Source organism: Salvelinus namaycush, chromosome 15 (assembly GCF_016432855.1).
Source record: "Salvelinus namaycush isolate Seneca chromosome 15, SaNama_1.0, whole genome shotgun sequence".
Classification (NCBI taxonomy): domain Eukaryota; kingdom Metazoa; phylum Chordata; class Actinopteri; order Salmoniformes; family Salmonidae; genus Salvelinus; species Salvelinus namaycush.
Genome location: NC_052321.1, coordinates 7,300,618 through 7,328,416, shown reverse-complemented (window position 1 = coordinate 7,328,416; position 27,799 = coordinate 7,300,618). Strand labels below are relative to the sequence as shown.

General features: G+C 46.6%; 1 protein-coding gene across 1 annotated transcript; it reads right to left on the bottom strand.

Moving 5' to 3' along the window:
- On the bottom strand, nucleotides 1-27,799 carry fntb (farnesyltransferase, CAAX box, beta). Its single transcript, XM_039009270.1, has 12 exons — nucleotides 27,613-27,799; nucleotides 27,121-27,185; nucleotides 15,642-15,714; nucleotides 10,361-10,452; nucleotides 9,160-9,306; nucleotides 6,591-6,674; nucleotides 5,715-5,801; nucleotides 5,295-5,424; nucleotides 3,563-3,695; nucleotides 1,276-1,387; nucleotides 1,004-1,118; nucleotides 1-516 (listed from the first exon to the last, which is right to left on the bottom strand). The coding sequence occupies exons 1-12, from the start codon at nucleotides 27,709-27,711 to the stop codon at nucleotides 403-405; spliced, it is 1,251 nt and encodes a 416-aa protein (XP_038865198.1). The 5' UTR covers nucleotides 27,712-27,799; the 3' UTR covers nucleotides 1-402.

Genomic DNA, 27,799 nt, shown 5'->3' with positions numbered 1-27,799 from the left:
CAAGATTCCAAATATTTTTATTCAGGCCTTTATTTGGACAGCCCTAATTCTGACATTTCTCACAATCCTTTCTTTGTCTGCTGTAGACCAGCGATCACTCTGTTGGATCCCTGCACACAAGTGCAGCCCCACTCTTTAGCAAGCATACAGCACAGTACCACTCAACATACAGTTCCCTTAGCCATAGATCTAGGATCAGATTTACCCTACCCTGAATCATTAGCAGAATGGAAAAATATCTGACCCCGTATCAATGGTTGCCTCCTCCAAGATGTATTAAATGAGTTGGAGGGAAAGGGTCTGTGCCGTGCTGCAGCTTAGTGATTCTGCACAGCGCCTTGCTTAGGTCCATCTCCTGTAACACTCGCGTAGACATGCCCATACTCTCCAATCGGTAAATGGTTAGGCCGAGGACCCCTCTTTCTGTGCAGGCACGGGGACGGACAGCTGGTGGAAGTGTTGGATGGCCTGGGCCACCTTCTCTGGACAGATGTTGTAAACAGGGTGGCTCGGGGCCTGGAGGGAAGCACAGGACAACAGGTTAGTACGAACGCAACCGGGAGGGGATCTACCTGAATTTGTCCAATAGAAACCCGTTTTCCGCTTGGATTAATCGACTTTTGGTTTTGCAATGGTTTCGGACTAATGAATACACCCCTGTGGAGGTACTACCTGAACTTGTCCAACAAGAAATGTTTGTTTTTGTTTTGTAATGGTGTGCCCTAATCAATGAACCCAATCCAGGACTAGTGAGTGGTAGTTTACAGGGGAGAGAGAATCAAAGACACTGGACAGAAGAAAATTTAAACATTGCAGAAAAAAGCATCCCAGTGACACCCAATGTCCATGGACTAATAGCCAAAACCCATCAGCTTCTGAAATTAATAAATAAATAAAAAATAAATAAATAAATCGCAGTTTATGCGGACAGTTACACTGAAGCAAATGCATCCCATAATATTTTGGAATGCAAACAGCATTACAAAATCCGACGTAGTCTTACCAGTCTGTTCTCCTCCCGGCCGACGATCAGCTCGTGGTGCAGGTCCATGTTGCCAAAGTGCTGTGCTACGGACAGACCACTCAGACAGTAACAGGTGTGGTAGAAATCTCTGGATCTGGGAGAGGGAAGAATGTGTGACAGACAGATTTTTTTTACACAAAATATGACAGGTTTTGTTTTTGCAATCAAAAGTGAAAAAAAAAAAAAAAAGTGTGTATGTTCTGTGTGTGTGTGTGTGTGTGTGTGTGTGTGTGTGTGTGTGTGTTACGTACTTGCCAGGTTTGTCCAACAGTCCACCAGCAGTGTTCTGACAGCAGAGGAGGATATACTCCTGTAATGCCTGCTGCTCAAACATCCACTTCTGCAGGCTCAGTGTCGAGTCCCCTACACACACACACATATTTGATGAAACACACATTTGCATCTGAAAATCATGTATTTATATAGCCCTTCTTACATCAGCTGATGTCTCAAAGTGCTGTACAGAAACCCAGGCTAAAACCCCAAACAGCAAGCAATGCAGAAGCAGTGTAGAAGCACAGTGGCTAGGAAAAACTCCCTAGAAAGGCCAAAACCTAGGAAGAAACCTAGAGAGGAACCAGGCTATGAGGGGTGGCCAGTCCTCTTCTGACTGTGCCGGGTGGAGATAATAACAGAACATGGCCAAGATGTTCATAGATGACCAGCAGGGTCAAATAATAATCACAGTGGTTGTAGAGGGTACAACAGGTCAGCACCTCAGGAGTAAATGTCAGTTGGCTTTTCATAGCCGATCATTCAGAGTATCTCTACCGCTCCTGCTGTCTCTAGAGAGTTGAAAACAGCAGGTCTGGGACAGGTAGCACGTCCCGGTGAACAGGTCATGGTTCCATAGCCGCAGGCAGAACAGTTAAAACTGGAGTCAGGTTTGTAGGCCTCCTTGCTAGCACACGCGTTTTTAGTTCTGCCCACACATTTTCTATAGGATTGAGGTCAGGGCTTTGTGATGGCCACTCCAATACCTTGACTTTGTTGTCCTTAAGCCAACTTTGGACGTATATTTGGGGTCATTGTCCATTTGGAAGACCCATTTGCGACCAAGCTTTAACTTCCTGACTGATGTCTTGAGATGTTGCTTCAAAATATCCACATCATTTTCCTTTCCTCATGATGCCATTTATTTTGTGCACCAGTCCCACCTGCAGCAAAGCACCCCCACAACATGATGCTGCCACCCCCGTGCTTCACGGTTGGGATGGTGTTCTTCGGCTTGCAAGCCTCCCCGTTTTTCTTCCAAACATAACGATGGACATTGTGAACAAACAGTTCTATTTTTGTTTCATCAGACCAGAGGATATTTCTCCAAAAAGTGCGATCTTTGTCCTTATGTGCAGTTGCAAACCGTAGTCTGGCTTTTTTTAATGGCAGTTTTGGAGCAGTGGCTTCTTCCTTGCTGAGCTGCCTTTCAGGTTATGTCGATATAGGACTCGTTATACTGTGGATATAGATACTTTTGTACCCGTTTCCTCCAGCATCTTCACAAGGTCTTTTGCTCTTGTTCTGGGATTGATTTGCACTTTTCGCACCAAAGTACGTTCATCTCTAGGAGACAGCGCTCCTTCCTAAGCGGTATGACAGCTGCGTGGTCCCATGGTGTTTATACTTGTTCATCTGTACAAACAATAGTACACGTGGTACCTTCATTGCTCCCAAGGATGAACCAGACTTGTGGAGGTCTACAAGGTCTTGGCTGATTTCTTTTGATTTTCCCATGATGTCAAGCAAAGAGGCACTGAGTTTGAAGGTAGGCCTTGAAATACATCCACAGGTACACCTCCAATTGACTCAAATGATGTCAATTAGCCTATCAGAAGCTTCTAAAGCCATGACATTTTCTAGAATTTTCCAAGCTGTTTAAAGGCACAGTCAACTTAGTGTATGTAAACTTCTGACCCACTGGAATTGTGATACAGGGAATTATAAGTTAAATAATCTGTCTGTAAACAATTGTTGGAAAAACAACTTGTGTCATGCACAAAGTAGATGTCCTAACCAACTTGCCAAAACTATAGTTTGTTAACAAGAAATTTGTGGAGTGGTTGAAAAACGAGTTTTAGTGACTCCAACCTAAGTGTATGTAAACTTCTGACTTCAACTGTTTGTATGAACTCCTTCAAGACTGTTGGAAAGCATTCCTCATGATGCTGGTTGAGAGAATGCCAAGATTGTGCAAAGCTGTCATCAAAGCAAAAGGTGGCTACTTCGAAAGAATCTCAAATATAAAATATATTTTGATTTGTTTAACACTTTTATGGTTACTACATGATTCCATATGTGCTATTTCATAGGTTTGATGTCTTCACTACTATTCTACAATGTAGAAAATAGTAAAAATAAAGAAAAACCATTGAATGAGTTGGTGTGTCCAAACTTTTGACTGTTACAGTATATATATATATATTTTGTTTTTTGGGGGGGGGGGGGAATTCACACGCCCCCTTGCCAACCACTAGAGGGCGCACCCCGCATTTTGGGAACCACTGCCTTAGGGCAGCACTGTAATCGTTTCTGTAGTTGTACCTTCTTTGAAGAGGGCTCTGTGTAGCAGGGGGAGCAGCCCGGCCTGCCAGAAGGAGTAGCAGCCATCCACCAGTTTGTTACAGCGACCCTGGAACCCTCCCTCAAACCTCATCTGTCTGCTGGCCACCCACCGCTAAGGGAGAGAGGGAGGAGGAGAGAGGCAGTAAGAGTGAGAAAGGGAGAAAGAGAGAGTTATGGTTGCTACTGTCACTTATCACAACGGGAGAAACTGACAACATGTTGCTAACAGTCCCAGCAAGGCAGCCATTTTCTATCCAGCCAGCCATACAGTGTAAATATAGCTTGGTTCTTGATGTACAACCAGCCTATTATAACCCGACTGTTCAATGTACACAGTGAGAGCTGTTTGAGTTTCATCCAGCCCTTTATTCTCTACGAAAGCAGCCAGATGATGAAATCCCATGAGGTTCCTATCAGAGGGGCTAATAATATGAATTGATATTTGTCAAACAGAGAAATTTGGACACGGTTGCTATAGCAACCACTAATTGGAGTCCTTCTAAAAACCCAAGGACTGGATCCTTATTGAATTGGTGTAAATACCAGCTGGAGTCCTCAATCCTGTCTGTTGTCCTAGGGAGCTGGGCTAGAGAAGATAGCCTAGTGAAAATGACTTTACATTTATTTTGTGGTGTGGATTGATGCAGTGTGGGGTGGTATCAGTGTGGTGTGGAGAGGTGTGGTGTGGACTGATGCGGGGTGGGGTGGTATCAGAGTGGGGTGGAGAAGTGTGGTGTGGAGAGGTGTGGTGTGGAGAGGTGTGGTGTGGACTGATGCGGGGTGGGGTGGTATCAGAGTGGGGTGGAGAGGTCTGTACCAAAATGGCACCCTCTTCCCTCTATAGTGCACTAGATTTGACCAGATCCCTATGGGCCTTGCTTAAAAGTAGTGGACTATTTAGGGGGTAGGCAGCCATTTAAGACAGCCTCCGACCTACAGGGGCCTCCAACCTACAGGGGCCTCCAACCTACAGGGGCCTCCAACCTACAGGGGCCTCCAACCTACAGGGGCCTCCAACCTACAGGGGCCTCCAACCTACAGGGGCCTCCAACCTACAGGGGCCTCCAACCTACAGGGGCCTCCAACCTACAGGGGCCTCCAACCTACAGGGGCCTCCAACCTACAGGGGCCTCCAACCTACAGGGGCCTCCAACCTACAGGGGCCTCCAACCTACAGGGGCCTCCAACCTACAGGGGCCTCCAACCTACAGGGGCCTCCAACCTACAGGGGCCTCCAACCTACAGGGGCCTCCAACCTACAGGGGCCTCCAACCTACAGGGGCCTCCAACCTACAGGGGCCTCCAACCTACAGGGGCCTCCAACCTACAGGGGCCTCCAACCTACAGGGGCCTCCAACCTACAGGGGCCTCTGTGCATCTCCTAAATGCTCTGGGGTTACTCTGGTTACCATTGATAAAGTCATCTGAATTATCTGGGGACAGGAAGTAGTGACATGGGATACCTCTGCAGAGAGGAGGACACCAAGTGACATTGGACAATTGTAGGGAACTGGATGGCTGCTACAGAGGACAAAGCTACTGTAGGTCTAAGCTTACCACCACAAATAACCCCTTTTAACTGTGTTAGCAAGCAAGCACGCACGCACGCACGCACGCACGCACGCACGCACGCACGCACGCACGCACGCACGCACAAGGTAGTTCTGGACGAGTGAATTAGCATCAACTAACTGACGCGTAGAGAACTCACCAGCAGGGTCTTGAGATCCAGCATGTGCTCCTTCCCCAGGATGACCATGGCAGCCGTCCCACAGAAGGTGTACCCTCCGTGGGCTTCCAGGCCCGGGACGCCCCCTAGACCCCCCTCCCAGTTCTGACAGCTGGAGGGAGACAGAAAGGACAGTGAGTAGGCATTTACTGTCTTCCTATAGAACTATGTAAACACATGTTCACTACACAGTTCTTTATCTAATGTATAAGGGGCCCAAATCCTTGATATTATTACATTCAACAAAGAATAATACTGATAGTACGATTACACTATTTTTTAAATAAATGTGATTTAAAGGTTTATTATAAAAATTACTTTAGGAACGCTAGCCAGTTAAATAGCCACAAATGAACTAAATGGTGTGTGGGGGACACGTGTGTGAGCTCTATACTGCAGTACCTGACGATCCATGTGGGCGTGTCCTGGAACAGTGTAGGTGTCATGATGTTGGTGAGAGACGCCACTGACGCAGCACAGTACGTACTCCTACAACACGAGAAGGGTAGGAGTTAATACACCAGAGAGAGACAGAGAGAGAGACAGACGGAGAGAGACAGACGGAGAGAGACAGACGGAGAGAGACAGACAGAGAGAGAGATTTAACTTGTGAGCATCAGGCTCCTCCCAGCCTTAAACAGGCTGTTGTAGAGAGGCTGTTGGTTGGGTGAGAGAGTGGTCTGAACTGGCACATTTCTGTCTGCTACCAAGATAGAGAAAGCAAATGAGTTAAACAGTGAGACGCAGACAGAAAGGACAGCAGGGGGTGAGAGAGAGAGAAATGGACAGGGAGACAGAAAGGACAGCAGGGGGTGAGAGAGAGAGAAATGGACAGGGAGACAGAAAGGACAGCAGGGGGTGAGAGAGAGAGAAATGGACAGGGAGACAGAAAGGACAGCAGGGGGTGAGAGAGAGAGAAATGGACAGGGAGACAGAAAGGACAGCAGGGGGTGAGAGAGAGAGAAATGGACAGGGAGACAGAAAGGACAGCAGGGGGTGAGAGAGAGAGAAATGGACAGGGAGACAGAAAGGACAGCAGGGGGTGAGAGAGAGAGAAATGGACAGGGAGACAGAAAGGACAGCAGCGGGTGAGAGAGAGAGAAAGCGAGCGAGAAACAGACAGAGGACAGAGGACAGCAGCGGCGAGAGAGAGCACGAAAGACAGAGAGGACAGAGGACAGCAGAGAACAGCAGAGAAGAGGAAGTGTGGTTGTTATCACGTCTCAGCAGTGCTCCAGTCACAGTGAAACCATGGCGATGGAAAGAAGGCTGTCTCACCTGACGTCCACCTCTCCTCCTATGTGCATCACAAAGGACCCATCTGGCTGCTTCACAGAGAACAGGAAGGAGAGCAGCTTCTCCCTGGGAGGAGGAGGGAGGGGGGAGGATTTAAAAAACATCACACCTGCTGCTGCTACGGCAACACCGGGGTCATGTTGATTAGTTCAGTAGGCGGTACTATAAAATCGGAAACATTTCCTACCTTGGCTTCCTTTGGGGTTTTAATTTAGGTGTGAGAACTTTTTAAACGTTTATTTTTTTACACCCCGCCCCCCCCACTGCCCGTCTCTGGCGCCCCGCCCCCCACTGCCCGTCTCTAACTGTACCTCGTAGTGGTAACAGGAGCGGCTGTACCTCGTAGTGGTAACAGGAGCGGCTGTACCTCGTAGTGGTAACAGGAGCGGCTGTACCTCGTAGTGGTAACAGGAGCGGCTGTACCTCGTAGTGGTAACAGGAGCGGCTGTACCTCGTAGTGGTAACAGGAGCGGCTGTACCTCGTAGTGGTAACAGGAGCGGCTGTACCTCGTAGTGGTAACAGGAGCGGCTGTACCTCGTAGTGGTAACAGGAGCGGCTGTACCTCGTAGTGGTAACAGGAGCGGCTGTACCTCGTAGTGGTAACAGGAGCGGCTGTACCTCGTAGTGGTAACAGGAGCGGCTGTACCTCGTAGTGGTAACAGGAGCGGCTGTACCTCGTAGTGGTAACAGGAGCGGCTGTACCTCGTAGTGGTAACAGGAGCGGCTGTACCTCGTAGTGGTAACAGGAGCGGCTGTACCTCGTAGTGGTAACAGGAGCGGCTGTACCTCGTAGTGGTAACAGGAGCGGCTGTACCTCGTAGTGGTAACAGGAGCGGCTGTACCTCGTAGTGGTAACAGGAGCGGCTGTACCTCGTAGTGGTAACAGGAGCGGCTGTACCTCGTAGTGGTAACAGGAGCGGCTGTACCTCGTAGTGGTAACAGGAGCGGCTGTACCTCGTAGTGGTAACAGGAGCGGCTGTACCTCGTAGTGGTAACAGGAGCGGCTGTACCTCGTAGTGGTAACAGGAGCGGCTGTACCTCGTAGTGGTAACAGGAGCGGCTGTACCTCGTAGTGGTAACAGGAGCGGCTGTACCTCGTAGTGGTAACAGGAGCGGCTGTACCTCGTAGTGGTAACAGGAGCGGCTGTACCTCGTAGTGGTAACAGGAGCGGCTGTACCTCGTAGTGGTAACAGGAGCGGCTGTACCTCGTAGTGGTAACAGGAGCGGCTGTACCTCGTAGTGGTAACAGGAGCGGCTGTACCTCGTAGTGGTAACAGGAGCGGCTGTACCTCGTAGTGGTAACAGGAGCGGCTGTACCTCGTAGTGGTAACAGGAGCGGCTGTACCTCGTAGTGGTAACAGGAGCGGCTGTACCTCGTAGTGGTAACAGGAGCGGCTGTACCTCGTTGTGGTAACAGGAGCGGCTGTACCTCGTTGTGGTAACAGGAGCGGCTGTACCTCGTTGTGGTAACAGGAGCGGCTGTACCTCGTTGTGGTAACAGGAGCGGCTGTACCTCGTTGTGGTAACAGGAGCGGCTGTACCTCGTTGTGGTAACAGGAGCGGCTGTACCTCGTTGTGGTAACAGGAGCGGCTGTACCTCGTTGTGGTAACAGGAGCGGCTGTACCTCGTTGTGGTAACAGGAGCGGCTGTACCTCGTTGTGGTAACAGGAGCGGCTGTACCTCGTTGTGGTAACAGGAGCGGCTGTACCTCGTTGTGGTAACAGGAGCGGCTGTACCTCGTTGTGGTAACAGGAGCGGCTGTACCTCGTTGTGGTAACAGGAGCGGCTGTACCTCGTTGTGGTAACAGGAGCGGCTGTACCTCGTTGTGGTAACAGGAGCGGCTGTACCTCGTTATACTAACAGGAGCGGCTGTACCTCGTTATGGTAACAGGAGCGGCTGTACCTCGTTATGGTAACAGGAGCGGCTGTACCTCGTTATGGTAACAGGAGCGGCTGTACCTCGTTATGGTAACAGGAGCGGCTGTACCTCGTTATGGTAACAGGAGCGGCTGTACCTCGTTATGGTAACAGGAGCGGCTGTACCTCGTTATGGTAACAGGAGCGGCTGTACCTCGTTATGGTAACAGGAGCGGCTGTACCTCGTTATGGTAACAGGAGCGGCTGTACCTCGTTATGGTAACAGGAGCGGCTGTACCTCGTTATGGTAACAGGAGCGGCTGTACCTCGTTATGGTAACAGGAGCGGCTGTACCTCGTTATAGTAACAGGAGCGGCTGTACCTCGTTATAGTAACAGGAGCGGCTGTACCTCGTTATAGTAACAGGAGCGGCTGTACCTCGTTATAGTAACAGGAGCGGCTGTACCTCGTTATAGTAACAGGAGCGGCTGTACCTCGTTATAGTAACAGGAGTGGCTGTACTTCGTTATAGTAACAGGAGTGGCTGTACCTCGTTATAGTAACAGGAGTGGCTGTACCTCGTTATAGTAACAGGAGTGGCTGTACCTCGTTATAGTAACAGGAGTGACTGTACCTCGTTATAGTAACAGGAGTGGCTGTACCTCGTTATAGTAACAGGAGTGACTGTACCTGTCTATGACGTTGTATGCCTCCTGGGTGCCGATGATACAGAGTGCGTTGACAGCAGCGTAGGTGGGAGCCAGGTGGGCAGCTTGACCTGGACCTCCAGCAAAACCCCCAGTAGGACTCTGACACCGCGCCAGGAACTTACACACACTGGACGGGGCAGAGGGGGCAATAGAAGTTACACACACTGGTCAATAGAAGTTACACACACTGGACAGGGCAGAGGGGGCAATAGAAGTTACACACACTGGACGGGGCAGAGGGGGCAATAGAAGTTACACACACTGGACGGGGCAGAGGGGGCAATAGAAGTTACACACACTGGACGGGGCAGAGGGGGCAATAGAAGTTACACACACTGGACGGGGCAGAGGGGGCAATAGAAGTTACACACACTGGACGGGGCAGAGGGGGCAATAGAAGTTACACACACTGGACAGGGCAGAGAGGGCAATAGAAGTTACACACACTGGACAGGGCAGAGAGGGCAATAGAAGTTACACACACTGGACGGGGCAGAGGGGGCAATAGAAGTTACACACACTGGACAGGGCAGAGGGGGCAATAGAAGTTACACACACTGCAAAGCAGATCACGTCGCCAGGGGTTACACATGTAAATGCTACAACTATCAGTTTATATTGTAAACCGTATTTGACCTTTATTTAACTCGGCAAGTCAGTTAAGAACAAATTCTTATTGATAATAATAATGTGTGACCCCAGTAGCAGCGTGACCCCAGTAGCAGCGTGACCCCAGTAGCAGCGTGTGAAAGGGCTGTAGGTTGATAGAACATTTGTCCAGCATCAGAGTACAGAGCAGGCTGTATACACCCACAGTAGGTAGGTAGGTAGTTGAGCCCTGCCCGGGTATTCATTTTAAGCCCGAGCCCTACTCATGCCAGCGACGTTCAGACCATACCCTACCCAGGCCTGATTGCTTCTGCCAAATTTCAGGCCCAGCCCTGCCCGTCCCCTAGTTACCGATGAGACAACAGGCCCTGCCCGTCCCCTAGTTACCGATGAGACCTAACCCGATGTATAATGCCGAGGCCTGTCGGGTCGGGTAGCAGAGCTCTAGTTGGTAGTGACGGCCAGTAGGTTGGCATTATGGTTGGGGTGGTTTGTGTTGGGACAAGGTGTGTTACAGTGTCAGTGGGTATATAACTGTTATGCTAGTGTAGCAGGACAGTGGCTGTACTCACTCTGAGGCGATGGAGGTGGGGACATGTTCCTCCAGCAGCTCCAGACTGTGTAGGATCCAGTAGCACAGCCACGGCCTGCTGGCGTCCAGACACTACAGAGAGAACACACACACACTATAGATACTATAGGATCCAGTAGCACAGCCACGGCCTGCTGGCGTCTAGAAACTACAGAGAGAACACACACACACACACTATAGATACTATAGGATCCAGTAGCACAGCCACGGCCTGCTGGCGTCCAGACACTACAGAGAGAACACACACACACACTATAGATACTATAGGATCCAGTAGCACAGCCACGGCCTGCTGGCGTCCAGACACTACAGAGAGAACACACACACTATAGATACTATAGGATCCAGTAGCACAGCCACGGCCTGCTGGCGTCCAGACACTACAGAGAGAACACACACACACTATAGATACTATAGGATCCAGTAGCACAGCCACGGCCTGCTGGCGTCCAGACACTACAGAGAGAACACACACACACTATAGATACTATAGGATCCAGTAGCAGAGCCACGGCCTGCTGGCGTCCAGACACTACAGAGAGAACACACACACACACTATAGATACTATAGGATCCAGTAGCAGAGCCACGGCCTGCTGGCGTCCAGACACTACAGAGAGAACACACACACACACTATAGATACTATAGGATCCAGTAGCAGAGCCACGGCCTGCTGGCGTCCAGACACTACAGAGAGAACACACACACACACTATAGATACTATAGGATCCAGTAGCACAGCCACGGCCTGCTGGCGTCTAGAAACTACAGAGAGAATCTGACTGTTCTCTCTGTAGTGTAGTATCTGACTGTTCCCTACTGTCAGACACTAGAGAGAACAGTCAGATTCTACACTACAGAGAGAACAGTCAGAGACTATAGTGACACAACCTACTGGCTTCAAGACACTACGTGTAAATTGACAAATAATCCGCTTGGTGGGCGAGTTGAGGGTCATGAAATATCGCGTGGATGAAAGGCGTGTGGGTAGTTGGGCGGGTTGAGGGTCATATCGCGTGGATGAAAGGCGTGTGGGTAGGTGGGCGGGTTGAGGGTCATATCGCGTGGATGAAAGGCGTGTGGGTAGTTGGGCGGGTTGAGGGTCATATCGCGTGGATGAAAGGCGTGTGGGTAGGTGGGCGGGTTGAGGGTCATATCGCGTGGATGAAAGGCGTGTGGGTAGTTGGGCGGGTTGAGGGTCATATCGCGTGGATGAAAGGCGGGTGGGTAGTTGGGCGGGTTGAGGGTCATATCGCGTGGATGAAAGGCGGGTGGGTAGTTGGGCGGGTTGAGGGTCATATCGCGTGGATGAAAGGCGTGTGGGTAGTTGGGCGGGTTGAGGGTCATATCGCGTGGATGAAAGGCGGGTGGGTAGTTGGGCGGGTCGAGGGTCATATCGCGTGGATGAGAGGCGGGTGGGTAGTTGGGCGGGTCGAGGGTCATATCGTGTGGATAGTTGGGCGGGTCGAGGGTCATATCGCGTGGATGAAAGGCGGGTGGGTAGTTGGGCGGGTCGAGGGTCATATCGCGTGGATGAAAGGCGGGTGGGTAGTTGGGCGGGTCGAGGGTCATATCGCGTGGATGAAAGGCGGGTGGGTAGTTGGGCGGGTCGAGGGTCATATCGCGTGGATGAGAGGCGGGTGGGTAGTTGGGCGGGTCGAGGGTCATATCGCGTGGATGAAAGGCGGGTGGGTAGTTGGGCGGGTCGAGGGTCATATCGTGTGGATAGTTGGGCGGGTCGAGGGTCATATCGTGTGGATGAAAGGCGGGTGGGTAGTTGGGCGGGTCGAGGGTCATATTGTGTGGATGAAAGGCGGGTGGGTCATATCGTGTGGATGAAATGCGGGTGGGTAGTTGGGCGGGTCGAGGGTCATATCGTGTGGATGAAAGGCGGGTGGGTAGTTGGGCGGGTCGAGGGTCATATTGTGTGGATGAAAGGCGGGTGGGTAGTTGGGCGGGTCGAGGGTCATATTGTGTGGATGAAAGGCGGGTGGGTAGTTGGGCGGGTTGAGGGTCATATCGTGTGGATGAAAGGCGGGTGGGTAGTTGGGCGGGTTGCGTAAAGAGAAAACAATGCATTCATATCTGTAGGCTACATTGAGGTTTTTCTTTCCTTTCCTTTATCTGCCGTTAGTTGCGTAGCCTCAGCATACGCTTTAGGGTCTAACTGTACTGCGCCAAATACACACCAATAGCCAAATGCTTCCGGGAACTTGGGCAGGAAAAAGTTCACGTCGATCCACTGAGGCTAAAAGGACAATGTCAGAGTTTAATTCAATAAGAGAAAAGCTACGAAATGGAGAGTTGAAAATAAAGAGAAGGGAGGGTCAGAAAAGTTATGTTTGGGAAAGATTAGGTGACGTGGTAAAAGAGGATGATGGCAGTGCCATGGCTATGCTATGTCTATGTTATGGCTATGCTATGGCTATGTTATGACTATGTTATGACTATGTTTATGCTATGACTATGCTATGGCTATGTTTATGTTATGGCTAACCTATGACTATGTTATGTTTATGTTATGGCTATGCTATGACTATGTTATGTCTATGCTATGGCTATGTTATGGCTATGTTTTGGCTATGCTATGGCTATGTTATGTTATGGCTAACCTATGACTATGTTATGGCTATGTTTATGTTATGGCTAACCTATGACTATGTTATGTTTATGTTATGGCTATGCTATGACTATGTTATGTTTAGGCTATGTTTTTGCTATGCTATGGCTATGCTATGGCTATGTTATGGCTATGTTTATGTTATGGCTAACCTATGACTATGTTATGTTTATGTTATGGCTATGCTATGACTATGTTATGTTTTGGCTATGCTATGGCTATGTTATGTCTATGCTATGTCTATGTTATGGCTATGTTATGGCTATGTTATGGCTATGTTATGGCTATGTTATGGCTATGCTATGGCTATGTTACATGTGATGATTGTGAAGCGCTACACAAATTCAACAGTAACAAGACGTGGACTTCAAAATGGCACGTCAAGGGAACTCAGCGGTTCAGATGGGTTAAATGGAATAGTAGCCTAGCTGAAATCTAGACACTGACTGTAGGTCTATAACCGCTCACATGAAGTGCCTTCAGAAAGTATTCAGACCCCTTGACTTTTTCCACATATTGTTACGTTACAGCCTTATTCTAAAATTGCTTAAATAAAAATGATCCTCATCAATCTACACACAATACCCCATAATGACATCACAATACACCATAATGACAGAGAAAACAGATTTTTAGAAATTTAGCAAATGTATTACAAATAAAAAGATACCTTATTTAGTGAATCCTGTTTCCATTGATCATCCTTGAGATGTTTCTACAACTTGATTGGAGTCCACATGTGTTAAATTCAATTGATTGGACATGATTTGGAAAGGCACAAACCGGTCTATATAAGGCCCCCACAGTTGACAGTGCATTCCAGAGCAAAAACAATGCCACGAGGTCAAAGGAATTGTCCGTAGAGCTCCGAGACAGGATTGTGTCAAGGCACAGATCTGGGGAAGGGTACCAAAACATTTCTGCAGCATTGAAGGTCCCCAAGAACACAGTGGCCTCCATCGTTCTTAAATGGAAGAAGTTTGGAACCACCAGGACTCTTCCTATAGCTGGCCGCCGGGCCAAACTGAGCAATCTGGGGAGAAGGGCCTTGGTCAGGGAGGTGACCAAGAACCCGATGGTCACTCTGACAGAGCTCCAGAGTTCCTCTGTGGAGATGGGAGTACCATCTTGGCATCTCCACCAATCAGGCCTTTATGGTAGTGGCCAGACGGAGGCCACTCCTCAGTAAAAAGGCACATGACAGCCCGCTTGGAGCGTGCCAAGTGGCACCTAAAGGACTGTCAGACCATGAGAAACAAGATTCTCTGGTCTGATGAAACCAAGATTGAACTATATGGCCTGAATACCAAGTGTCAGGTCTGGAGGAAACCTGGCACCATCCCTACAGTGAAGCATGATAGTGGCAGCATCATGCTGTGGGAATGTTTTTCAGTGGCAGGGACTGGGACACTAGTCAGGATCGAGGAAAAGATGAACGGGGCAAAGTACAGAGAGATCCTTGATGAAAACCTGCTCCAGAGCTCTCAGGACCTCAGACAGGGACGAAGGTTCACCTTCCAACAGGACAATGACCCTAAGCACACAGCCAATACAACACAGGATTTGCTTCTCTTAATGTCCTTGAGTGGCCCAGCCAGAGCCCAGGCATGAACCCGATCGAACATCTCGAGAGACCTGAAAATAGCTGTGCAGCGACGCTCCCCATCCAACCAGACAGAGCTTGAGAGAATCTGCTGACAAGAAATGGGAGAAACTCCCCAAATACAGGTGTGCCACGCTTGTAGCGTCACACCCAAGAAGACTCGAGGCTGTAATCACTGCCAAAGGTGATTCAACAAAGTACTGAATAAATGGTCTGAATACTTATGTAAATGTGATATCAGTTATTTTTGCCCAAAACCTGTTTTGCTTTGTCACTATGGGGTATTGTTTGTAGATTGACGAGGGGAAAAAACCCGATTTAAATCCATTTAGAAAAAGGCTGTAACGTAACAAATTGGGGAAAAAGCGAAGGGGTCTGAATACTTTCCGAATGCACTGTACCCTAATATAATATTGACTACTCCAGAATTAAGAGTTTCAGTAAAATTATACCCCAAATGTACATTTTGCCTCTGGAACAGGAGAGGTGAAATATGATTTATTTATATCAGAAAACGGTTTGGTGTTTTTTTAAATAGTCTATATCCTGCAAGTTTAGCCTACAATGTTTTTGTCAATGTTTGGAATACTTAAGAGACAACAAATTGCAATGGGCGGAACATTGGCTCCAAAGTTTAAATTCTTAACGCTTCTTAGAAACTATGACGAGGATGAAAGGAGACAGGAGACCATTTTAGAGGCACATCTTCAGTTCTGACCAATAGCGATGAAGAAGAATATCTTGATTAAATCCACCCCCCAACCACTTGTTTGTTCCTACAAGTACTGACTTTTCTGATAGCTACTATATTGAGGAAACACGTGCGGTTGACTCACCTAGCTATCTTTACAAGAATACAAATAAGTGGTGGAGACGAGTTCTGAGAGATGACATAAGCCCATGTTCAGATAAATGGCAATTATTATATATAGTATGTGGTCATCAATGATGTGCTATGTGGGAAATACTCTTAGGTAATTAGTTCTCATGCAGGCTCAGAGTGTATACAGTTGTCAGCCTGACAGTAGTCTACATACCGCATAAGCATCGGAGAGATGACGCAATCCCTTCTTCAGGTACTGGTAGTGCTGGTCTCTCAATAGAGTGGGTCTGAGGAGAAAACACAGGGTGGAAATCCATACATGAAACACATAATGGTTGCTAATAGGCTGAGCGCCAGTCTGTTTGTGCCATCGTGCCAACTCACTGCCATGTTTGGCTTGACAATGACAGCAATGGAGCAGGCGAGAGTATAAACTGATCTGGGACCAGCGTACATTATGGCTGCTAATGCTAGTGGCACATCTATCACTCCAGTGTTAATGCTAAATTGTAATTATTATTTCGCCTCTATGGCCTATTTATTTCCTTACCTCCCTACATTTGCACACACCGTACATATATTTTTTATATTGTGTTATTGACTGTACGTTTGTTTATGTGTAACTCTGTGTTGTCGCACTGCTTTGCTTTATCTTGGCCAGGTCGCAGTTGTAAAATGAGAACTTGTTCTCAACTGGCCTACCTGGTTGAATAAAAAAAATCTGATATTGGCTTGGATACATACACAACAAACATAGGTTACACAATAAGCTAAATACATTTGGGGTACCTTAAACTACTAGGCTACCTTGTATGCATATAATATGCATTTTTATACACGTTTCAAACTACTGTACATTCTACTGAGAGTGATGTCTCTAACAACTTCAGAAGACAATCATCTCTCTCCTTTCTCCTAATTAACTCAGTACTGTTGATCTGCAGGTGCCAACAGTGACACGTGCACATCCATTCCCCTGCGTCAAAGGCTGTGTGTCACATCACACCCGACACTCCCCCTCCTCTCCCGAGTAAGTAACCTTTCCTCAGCGGTGTATGTGCGAGTCTGGTGTGTGTGTGTGTGTGTGTGTGTGTGTGTGTGTGTGTGTGTGTATAGAGGTGCATGTAATTAGAATCTACCTGCTCTGGTCTGCTATGTTCAGTACAGGCTTAGTCACAGATCAGCTGGCATTTCATTATTACCCTACTGTACAATAAAGAAAATCACAACACCCCAGCAACCACACAGACGTTAACACACTACAGCTGTTACATATTGTAGCAACCTTTGATAAAGCATACTGTCCTTTCAAACTTGAATGTTTGGACTAGGATGGATAATAACTTTACAGGCTAATCAGAATTAAATTAGAAGTTGTAATTTATATTCAGATGTGCTGGTCTGTCTTCATCTCATATATATATATATATATATATACACTGCTCAAAAAAATAAAGGGAACACTTAAACAACACAATGTAACTCCAAGTCAATCACACTTCTGTGAAATCAAACTGTCCACTTAGGAAGCAACACTGATTGACAATAAATTTCACATGCTGTTGTGCAAATGGAATAGACAAAAGGTGGAAATTATAGGCAATTAGCAAGACACCCCCAATAAAGGAGTGGTTCTGCAGGTGGTGACCACAGACCACTTCTCAGTTCCTATGCTTCCTGGCTGATGTTTTGGTCACTTTTGAATGCTGGCGGTGCTTTCACTCTAGTGGTAGCATGAGACGGAGTCTACAACCCACACAAGTGGCTCAGGTAGTGCAGCTCATCCAGGATGGCACATCAATGCGAGCTGTGGCAAGAAGGTTTGCTGTGTCTGTCAGCGTAGTGTCCAGAGCATGGAGGCGCTACCAGGAGACAGGCCAGTACATCAGGAGACGTGGAGGAGTATGAGGGCCCGACGTCCACAGGTGGGGGTTGTGCTTACAGCCCAACACCGTGCAGGACGTTTGGCATTTGCCAGAGAACACCAAGATTGGCAAATTCGCCACTGGCGCCCTGTGCTCTTCACAGATGAAAGCAGGTTCACACTGAGCACATGTGACAGATATGACAGAGTCTGGAGACGCCGTGGAGAACGTTCTGCTGCCTGCAACATCCTCCAGCATGACCGGTTTGGCGGTGGGTCAGTCATGGTGTGGGGTGGCATTTCTTTGGGGGGCCGCACAGCCCTCCATGTGCTCGCCAGAGGTAGCCTGACTGCCATTAGGTACCGAGATGAGATCATCAGACCCCTTGTGAGACCATATGCTGGTGCGGTTGGCCCTGGGTTCCTCCTAATGCAAGACAATGCGAGACCTCATGTGGCTGGAGTGTGTCAGCAGTTCCTGCAAGAGGAAGGCATTGATGTAATGGACTGGCCCGCCCGTTCCCCAGACCTGAATCCAATTGAGCACATCTGGGACATCATGTCTCGCTCCATCCACCAACGCCACGTTGCACCACAGACTGTCCAGGAGTTGGCCTGGACAGTCTGTGGTGCAACGTCAGTCTCATCAGGAGCATGCCCAGGCGTTGTAGGGAGGTCATACAGGCACGTGGAGGCCACACACACTACTGAGCCTCATTTTGACTTGTTTTAAGGACATTACATCAAAGTTGGATCAGCCTGTAGTGTGGTTTTCCACTTTAATTTTGAGTGTGACTCCAAATCCAGACCTCCATGGGTTGATAAATTTGATTTCCATTGATAATTTGTGTGATTTTGTTGTCAGCACATTCAACTATGTAAAGAAAAAAGTATTTAATAAGAATATTTCATTCATTCAGATCTAGGATGTTATTTTAGTGTTCCCTTTCTTTTTTTGAGCAGTGTATATTATAGTTACTAATAGTATGAAGGAAAAAGGAAACCGCACACTGCTCTTGATAGTATCACCGATATTTAATAAGCTTACGTATCGGCCACACGGCCTTCATCAGAACAAAAAGCTCTGATGAAGGCTGTGTGGCCGATACGTAAGCTTATTAAATATCGGTGATACTATCAAGAGCAGTGTGCGGTTTCCTTTTTCCTTCATCTTGTTCAATTGTTGCCATGCACCTGCAAATAAGATTGCTCAGATGTGCGAGTGCCTTTTTGAATGTGCATGTGTTAGCATATGGTCTCACAAGGGCTCTGAGGATCTCATCTCGGTACCTAATGGCAGTCAGGCTACCTCTGGCGAGCACATGGAGGGCTGTGCGGCCCCACAAAGAAATGCCACCCCACACCATGACTGACCCACCGCCAAACCGGTCATGCTGGAGGATGTTGCAGGCAGCAGAACGTTCTCCACGGCGTCTCCAGACTCTGTCACGTCTGTCACATGTGCTCATGTGCTCAGTGTGAACCTGCTTTCATCTGTGAAGAGCACAGGGCGCCAGTAGCGAATTTGCCAATCTTGGTGTTCTCTGGCAAATGCCAAACGTCCTGCACAGTGTTGGGCTGTAAGCACAACCCCCACCTGTGGACGTCGGGCCCTCATACCACCCTCATGGAGTCTGTTTCTGACCGTTTGAGCAGACACATGCACATTTGTGGCCTGCTGGAGGTCATTTTGCAGGGCTCTGGCAGTGCTCCTCCATGCACAAAGGCGGAGGCAGCGGTCCTGCTGCTGGGTTGTTACCCTCCTACGGCCTCCTCCACGTCTCCTGATGTACTGGCCTGTCTCCTGGTAGCGCCTCCATGCTCTGGACACTACGCTGACAGACACAGCAAACCTTCTTGCCACAGCTCGCATTGATGTGCCATCCTGGATGAGCTGCACTACCTGAGCCACTTGTGTGGGTTGTAGACTCCGTCTCATGCTACCACTAGAGTGAAAGCACCGCCAGCATTCAAAAGTGACCAAAACATCAGCCAGGAAGCATAGGAACTGAGAAGTGGTCTGTGGTCACCACCTGCAGAACCACTCCTTTATTGGGGGTGTCTTGCTAATTGCCTATAATTTCCACCTTTTGTCTACTCCATTTGCACAACAGCATGTGAAATTTATTGTCAATCAATGTTGCTTCCTAAGTGGACAGTTTGATTTCACAGAAGTGTGATTGACTTGGAGTTACATTGTGTTGTTTAAGTGTTCCCTTTATTTTTTTGAGCAGTGTAAATATAGTGCATCCCTAATAAATATATCTGTGAACATATCTGAATCGGCTGATATTAGCTAAAAATGCCAACATCGGTACCGATGTCTAGTTTAACGCCGATGTGCAAAACCGATGTCAAAGCTGACGTACCTACGTTATATAGGTAGGCACATGACGTAATGACGCCACGTAAAATGTTGCGCTCCACGTGCAACACAGCATTCCTAACCTAGCCCACAACGTCTGCTGTGTGGTTCGAGCAGTCAACAAGTCGAGCAGTCATTTGAAAGAGTAAGAACATTTCAGCGAGACAACTCAAAGGCGAAATCCATTAAAGCCAAGATAATGGAATTCATTGCCTTTGACAATCAACCGTTCTCTGTCGTGGGTGACGTTGGCTTTCGGCGACTGGTTGAGCACCGGTACACACTACCAAGTGCGCTATTTTTCAGATGTTTCCCTACCGGAGTTACACAGTATTAGCGTCACTGCTATTAGCTACATACTATGGAATGCCGTTTGGGTCTTTGCGGGTCAAAAAAGACACAGTAAAACTTTCAAAGCAGTACTAAAAAAAGTATACAAACCAGCAAACACCATCCACGAACGATGTTCATAATACCACGTTGGCAATATATCATGATTTGTTTTACCGCAACTTCTGGGGTAGCTAGCTTTAGCATGGTACCTAGCTAGCACCAATACAACCAGTCTGAAAACAATGACCAGTAGAAACTGCAGTCATTTTCATTATTCTTAGCAATGATTTAGGAATCTTTGTGAGTAAGTATTAGCTAGGTTGCCACTTGTTCGGCTATTGAAATTGAACTTAAGTACAGGAAAATAAATAGCTAGCCAGCTACTTAACCCTGTTGCCCAAAGCTAACGTTATAAGCAGCCAGCTAGCTTCATCTGGCTAGTGAGACTCGACTGGACCGGGTTATGTGTTGTGAAGCTAGCCACAATAAGGATTAGGCACAATAGTGGACTTTGCGGTTAGCCTTCAAAATAAAAGTATGGCATAATTCTACTATTTGTATTTATTTGCATCACTGTCAATGACATACTTTTATTTTGAAGGCAAACCGCAAATTCCACTATGTCATTGACAGTGATGTTAATAAATACAAATATTAGAATTATGCCATACTTTTATTTTGAAGGCTAACCGCAAAGTCCACTATTGTGGCTAATCCTTATTGTAGCTAGCTTCACATAGATGGGTCCGACCATGAATCAAATAAGAACTGTCTTATAAATTAGGGTTATTTTAGATGACACCTAGCTATATAGTTAGCTAGCGATAGCTACGGAAACAGATTGTCGTTTCAAAGCAAACAACAAAACATGTGTGTGTGTGTGTGTGTGTGTGGGGGGGGGGGGGGTTCAAAGCAAACAACAAAATATATGTGTGTGTGTGTGTGTGTGGGGGGGTTCAAAGCAAACAACAAAATATATGTGTGTGTGGGGGGGGGGGGGGGTTCAAAGCAAACAACAATATATGTGTGTGTGTGTGTGGGGGGGGGGGGGTTCAAAGCAAACAACAAAATATGTGTGTGTGTGTGTGTGGGGGGGGGGGGGGGGGTTCAAAGCAACAACAAAATGTGTGTGTGTGTGGGGGGGGGGTCAAGGCAATCAACAAAATATATGTGTGTGTGGGGGGGGGGGGGGGTTCAAAGCAAACAACAAAATATATGTGTGTGTGTGTGGGGGGGGGGGTTCAAGGCAAACAAAATATGTGTGTGTGTGGGGGGGGGGTTTAAAGGCAAACAACAAAATATGTGTGTGTGTGTGGGGGGGTTCAAAGCAAACAACAAAATATATGTGTGTGTGTGTGGGGGGGGGGGGGGTTCAAGGCAAACAAAATATGTGTGTGTGTGGGGGGGGGGGGTTAAAGGCAAACAACAAAATATGTGTGTGTGTGGGGGGGGGGGGGTTCAAAGCAAACAACAAAATATGTGTGTGTGTGGGGGGGGGGGGGGTTCAAAGCAAACAACAAAATATGTGTGTGTGTGTGTGTGTGGGGGGGGGGGGGTTCAAAGCAACAACAAAATGTGTGTGTGTGTGTGGGGGGGGGGTCAAGGCAATCAACAAAATATATGTGTGTGTGGGGGTTCAAAGCAAACAACAAAATATATGTGTGTGTGTGTGTGGGGGGGTTCAAAGCAAACAACAAAATATATGTGTGTGTGTGTGTGGGGGGGTTCAAAGCAAACAACAAAATATATGTGTGTGTGGGGGGGTTCAAAGCAAACAACAATATATGTGTGTGTGGGGGGGGGGGGGGGGGGTTCAAAGCAAACAACAAAATGTATGTGTGTGTGGGGGGGGGGGTTCAAAGCAAACAACAAAATATATGTGTGTGTGGGGGGGGGGGTTCAAAGCAAACAACAAAATATGTGTGTGTGTGTGTGTGTGGGGGGGGGGGGTTCAAAGCAACAACAAAATGTGTGTGTGTGTGTGGGGGGGGGGTCAAGGCAATCAACAAAATATATGTGTGTGTGGGGGGGGGGGGTTCAAAGCAAACAACAAAATATATGTGTGTGTGTGTGGGGGGGGGTTCAAGGCAAACAAAATATGTGTGTGTGTGGGGGGGGGGGGGTTAAAGGCAAACAACAAAATATGTGTGTGTGTGGGGGGGTTCAAAGCAAACAACAAAATATGTGTGTGTGTGGGGGGGGGGGTTCAAAGCAAACAACAAAATATATGTGTGTGTGTGTGGGGGGGGTGGGTTCAAGGCAAACAAAATATGTGTGTGGGGGGGGGGGGGTTAAAGGCAAACAACAAAATATATGTGTGTGTGTGGGGGGGTTCAAAGCAAACAACAAAATATGTGTGTGTGTGGGGGGGGGTTCAAAGCAAACAACAAAATATATGTGTGTGTGTGGGGGGGGGGGGGTCAAGGCAAATAACAAAATATGTGTGTGTGTGTGTGTGTGGGGGGGTTCAAAGCAAACAACAAAATATATGTGTGTGTGTGTGTGTGTGTGTGTGTGTTCAAAGCAAACAAAATATATGTGTGTGTGTGTGTGGGGGGGTTCAAAGCAAACAACAAAATATATGTGTGTGTGTGGGGGGGGTTAAAGGCAAACAACAAAATATATGTGTGTGTGTGTGTGTGGGGGGGGGGGGGTTAAAGGCAAACAACAAAATATATGTGTGTGGGGGGGGGGGTTAAAGGCAAACAACAAAATATATATGTGTGTGTGTGTGTGTGTGGGGGGGTTCAAAGCAAACAACAAAATATGTGTGTGGGGGGGGGGGTTCAAAGCACACAACAAAATGTGTGTGTGTGTGTGTGGGGGGGGGGGGTTCGAGGCAAACAACAAAATATGTGTGTGTGTGTGTGGGGGGAGGTGGTTCAAGGCAAACAAAATAAAATATATAACCCTAACCTATCGGTAGATGGGTAAAAATAAAAAAATAAAATGGACATTGAATATCCCTTTGAGCATTGTAAAGTTGTTAATTACGCTCCATTGATGTATCAATACACCCAGTCACTACAAAGATACAGGCGTCCTTCCTAACTCAGTTGCCGGAGAGGAAACCCCTCAGGGATCTCACCATAAGGCCAATGGTGACGTAAAACTGTTTCAACAGCATTGTAGTTACTCCACAATACTAACCTAATTGACAGAGTGAAAAGGAGGTCTGTACAGAATACAAACATTCAAAAACATGCATCCTGTTTGCAAGAAGGCACTAAAGTAAAACTGCAATAAATGTGGCAAAGAAATGAGCTTTATGTCCTAAATAAAAAGCGTTGTGTTGGATTTTCCCCAAACATATCACTGATTATCACTCTTCATATTTTCAAGCATGGTGGTGGCTGCATCATGTTATGGGTATGCTTGTCATCAGCAAAATCCTAGAGGAAAACCTGGTTCAATCTGCTTTACAGTCACTGGGATACAACTTTCAGCAGGACAATAACCTAAAACACAGGGACAAATATACACCCGAGTTGCTTACCAAGAAGACAGTGAATGTTTCTGAGTGGCCGAGTTACCATTTTGACTTAAATCTGCATGAAAATTTATGGCAAGACTTGAAAATGGCTGTCTAGCAATGATCAACAACCAACTTGACAGAGCTTGAAGAATTTTTAAAAGAATAATGTGCAAATATTGTACAATCCAGGTGTGCAAAGCTCTTAGAGACTTACCCAGAATACTCACAGCTGTCATCGCTGCCAAAGGTGACTAACATGTATTGACTCAGGAGTGTGTGAATGAGATATTTCCGTATTTCAATAAAATCACTTTGTCATTATGGGGTATTGTGTGTAGATGGGCGAGGGAAAAAAATATTTAATTAATTTTTAAATGTGGAATAAGTCAAGGGCATGAATACTTTCTGAAGGCAATATGATATACTCATTCTGTCATGGTGGTAAAAACAGGTGTGGTGCTTTGAATGGAAAGAAAATGACAGAAACAAGACATTGCTTTGATGTTCCGGTACTAGTACTACCTCTGGTCCGCTGTTACAGCCGCTACTACCTCTCGTCCGCTACTACCTCTCGTCCGCTACTACCTCTCGTCCGCTACTACCTCTCGTCCGCTACTACCTCTCGTCCGCTACTACCTCTCGTCCGCTATTACAGCCAGTACTACCTCTCGTCCGCTATTACAGCCAGTACTACCTCTCGTCCGCTACTACCTCTGGTCCGCTTTTACAGCCGCTACTACCTCTCGTCCGCTACTACCTCTCGTCCGCTACTACCTCTCGTCCGCTACTACCTCTCGTCCGCTATTACAGCCAGTACTACCTCTCGTCCGCTATTACAGCCAGTACTACCTCTGGTCCGCTACTACCTCTGGTCCGCTACTACCTCTGGTCCGCTATTACAGCCGCTACTACCTCTCGTCCGCTACTACCTCTCGTCCGCTACTACCTCTCGTCCGCTACTACCTCTCGTCCGCTACTACCTCTCGTCCGCTACTACCTCTCGTCCGCTACTACCTCTCGTCCGCTACTACCTCTCGTCCATAAGGATCTAGGGTATATTTAGCTCTGATCCTGGGCATAATTCAGCTGTGCTCTCTCTGTCACTCAGTCAGTCACTGGCCATGTCCAAATACCCATACTTGCGTCCTAAATAGTTGGCCGTTTGAGTATGCGAAAAAATGATGTTTAATAGTATGCAACAAATCGAGTATACTTCAAATGCCCGGATGCAAGTCATTTCGGCTTTGACAACAGCTGATAATTAGATATCAACAAATAGTGGGAAACAAAATGCTTTATTATGTGTGAATTTTCAAAAAATCTAGTATGGTTTAAATGCCAGGATGTTCTACTCATTTCCTCTCTTCTTCTAGTAGGATTAGATGCACACTTTTCCTCAATGCATTGGAAGAGGTGGGCCGCGAGTGATATGCCCTAGTTCTGCCAAATAATGTTTGTAACATGTTGTTGTCATGTTGTGCTGCTACCATGCTGTGTTGCTCCCTGTTGTCATGTTGTGTTGCTACCATGCTGTGTTGCTACCATGCTGTGATGTCATGTGTTGTTGCTACCATGCTGTGTTGTCATGTGTTGTTGCCTTGCTATGTTGTTGTCTTAGGTCTCTCTTGATGTAGTGTTGTGTTGTCTCTCTTGTTGTGATGTGTGTTTTGTCCTCTATTTATATTGTATTTTTTATTTTTAATCCCAGGCCCCCGTCCCCGTAGGATGCCTTTTGGTAGGCCGTCATTGTAAATAAGAATTTGTTCTTAAACTGACTTGCCTAGTTAAATAAAAGGGTAAATAAATAAAATTATAATAAAACAATCAAGTAGCCAAACAACAAAACAAGGCTACTTAAATTGGGAAGATGCCGAATAGCGAAGCTTCTGCGGTGGTGTTCAAATGTAGACCGTCATTTTGGTTCTCCTTAAAAGGATCACGAGTATTACATCGTAGGCTACATCTTGGAAAACAGAAGTCTTATTCAATTTTTAACCCAAAGTAGATTTCTATTTTCTCATTGAAAAAAAAAAAAAAAGTGTTTCTTGTTCTCTTGGCCTTCGTCAAAGCTTTTAAACTAAGTACTAAACCACCTTTTGATTTCTGCCACCGGGGCACCTGGGACTCGTGATGTGGCTGCGTTATTGATGTCATGTTAATCATATGGATTGTGGATTGTTTTAGGTTTTGTAGGCTAGACTACCTATTTAATGAATGGATCAAGCCTTAGCAGTCATTCTGATCTCCTTCCCAATGAGCAGTGTTTCAGTTTATTACGTTGCTGCGGTTCTGAATTGAGATGCACCAGCCTTTTGATTAGACTTTTTTGTTGTTGTGTGTTTAAGCTATTTGACTGATTAAATAACAAAGTCAAGGTATTGGAGTGGCCATCACAAAGCCCTGACCTCAATCCTATAGAAAATGTATGTGCAGAACTGAAAAAGCGTGTGCGAGCAAGGAGGCCAACAAAACTGACTCAGTTACACCAGCTCTGTCAGGAGGAATGGGCCAAAATTCACCCAACTTATTGTGGGAAGCTTGTGGAAGGCTACCTGAAACGTTTGACCGAAGTTAAACAATTTAAAAGGCAATGCTTCCAAATACTAATTGAGTGTATGTAAACTTGACACAAGCCGGTGCGCCTTGCACCTACTACCACACCCCGTTCAAAGGCACTTAAATCCTTTGTCTTGCCCATTCACCCTCTGAATGGCACACATACACTAATGTCTCCATAGTCTTAAGGCTTAAAAATCCTTCTTTAACTCGTCTCCTCCCCTTCATCTACACTGAAGTGGATTTAACAAGTGACATCAATAAGGGATCATAGCTTTCACCTGGATCTACCTGGTCAATCTGTCATGGAAAGAGCAGGTGTTCTTAATCTTTTGTATACTCAGTGTAGAACTGCATTCCTATTCATAGTTTAGAGAAATTGATCTAATTGGAAATGAGCTATTATCAGGATGGCTCATGTTTTTATTTAACTTTTATTTAACTAGGCAAATCAGTTTAAGAACTAATACTTATTTACAATGACCCCCTACCAAAAGGCAAAAGGCCTCCTGCGGGGACAGTGGCTGGGATTAAAAATAAAAAACAACATTTAATTAAAATATAGGACTAATGTAATGTATGTCTGTTAAATTTGAAAAACCCAGCCGCACTTGGCCCCCGCCCCACCTATTCAGACAGTCAGGACCCGCTACTGCGTTGCAGCCGTGGCATACTGCATACTTTAAAAAATATATATATATAAATATTTTTTTTAATTTCTTTTTACCCCCTTTACCCCCTTAGTATACCGTTTAAGTATGTAGTACGCTAGTGTGGGTATTCGGACACGGCCAGTCACTCAGTGAAAGCGCAGCCGAACCACGGCCTGCACCGGAGCTAGTGTTTGTTCAGAAAGGTGAAACGTTAACAACCCTGTAGATAACTTTGGACTTGTATGTATCGGTCTTACTCAAAGTATTTAGTTATATGCTCACAAAAAGTTTTTAAAAATGGCCTTCAACTTGGACTTAAAATATGCGGTCAAATTTAATGTAAAAGGCATAGCCTAGTAGCATTCAATGCAATGACAGATTCTCACATACAAGACTAAGTCTGTGATCATGCTGAAAACCAGAGAATGAAGGCGAACATTTACTTACTGTGGTAAGCTGTGTATCTGTTTGTAAACACTGATTACTTCTTGTATACTGCGTTCGACTTTTCTCTGGATAACATAAAAGATGTTTGAGTGAGACACACAAAGCAGAACAGAAAATGTGAGCTTCAACCAGGCATGAGAATGAAACTGACTGCATGCACACACTATAGTTTTGTTTAAACATCTATGGATGGCAGAAAAAAAAAACACTACATGATTGGCTCTCATATCTTTATCATACAGGACATTATCATTATTCAGAATAACAACGTTGGAGCCGTTTCTCACTCCACTCCTTAGCCAGCTAGTTAAAAGTTTATTTAATCCAACATCATGTGTGACAAAATGTATATGCAAGTGGTTTTAAAGGCACATCTAAAAAACACCTGTTTATGATTGCGCAAATCCCTTCTTGGCTCAAATGTGTTGCTAGACAGCGATGTTTGCTAGCTAGCCATGAAAACTAAAAGGCTAATCTGTCCGTCAGGTTCACCTGCTCCACTGAAGTCACCGTCTCCACTCCGTCGTCTGTGAACTTCTCCGAGGAGTGCCATTCGCTGAAGCACCGTAACGGCGCGGGTACACGTTCCATGATTGTTTTGTGTGTACCGTTATTTTCCCATTAAAATGTTCTCTGGTGATCAACAACTAATACAACACGGCGAGGTTACTTCCTGTTA

Coding starts and splice junctions, on each gene's coding strand:
- fntb (XM_039009270.1), bottom strand. CDS start 27,711: ATGGAACGTGTACCCGCGCCGTTACGGTGCTTCAGCGAATGGCACTCC. Junction 27,186..27,612: donor CGGTGACTTCAGTGGAGCAG/GTGAACCTGACG, acceptor TATGTTATCCAG/AGAAAAGTCGAACGCAGTAT. Junction 5,425..5,714: donor ACGCCCACATGGATCGTCAG/GTACTGCAGTAT, acceptor GTCTCCCTCCAG/CTGTCAGAACTGGGAGGGGG.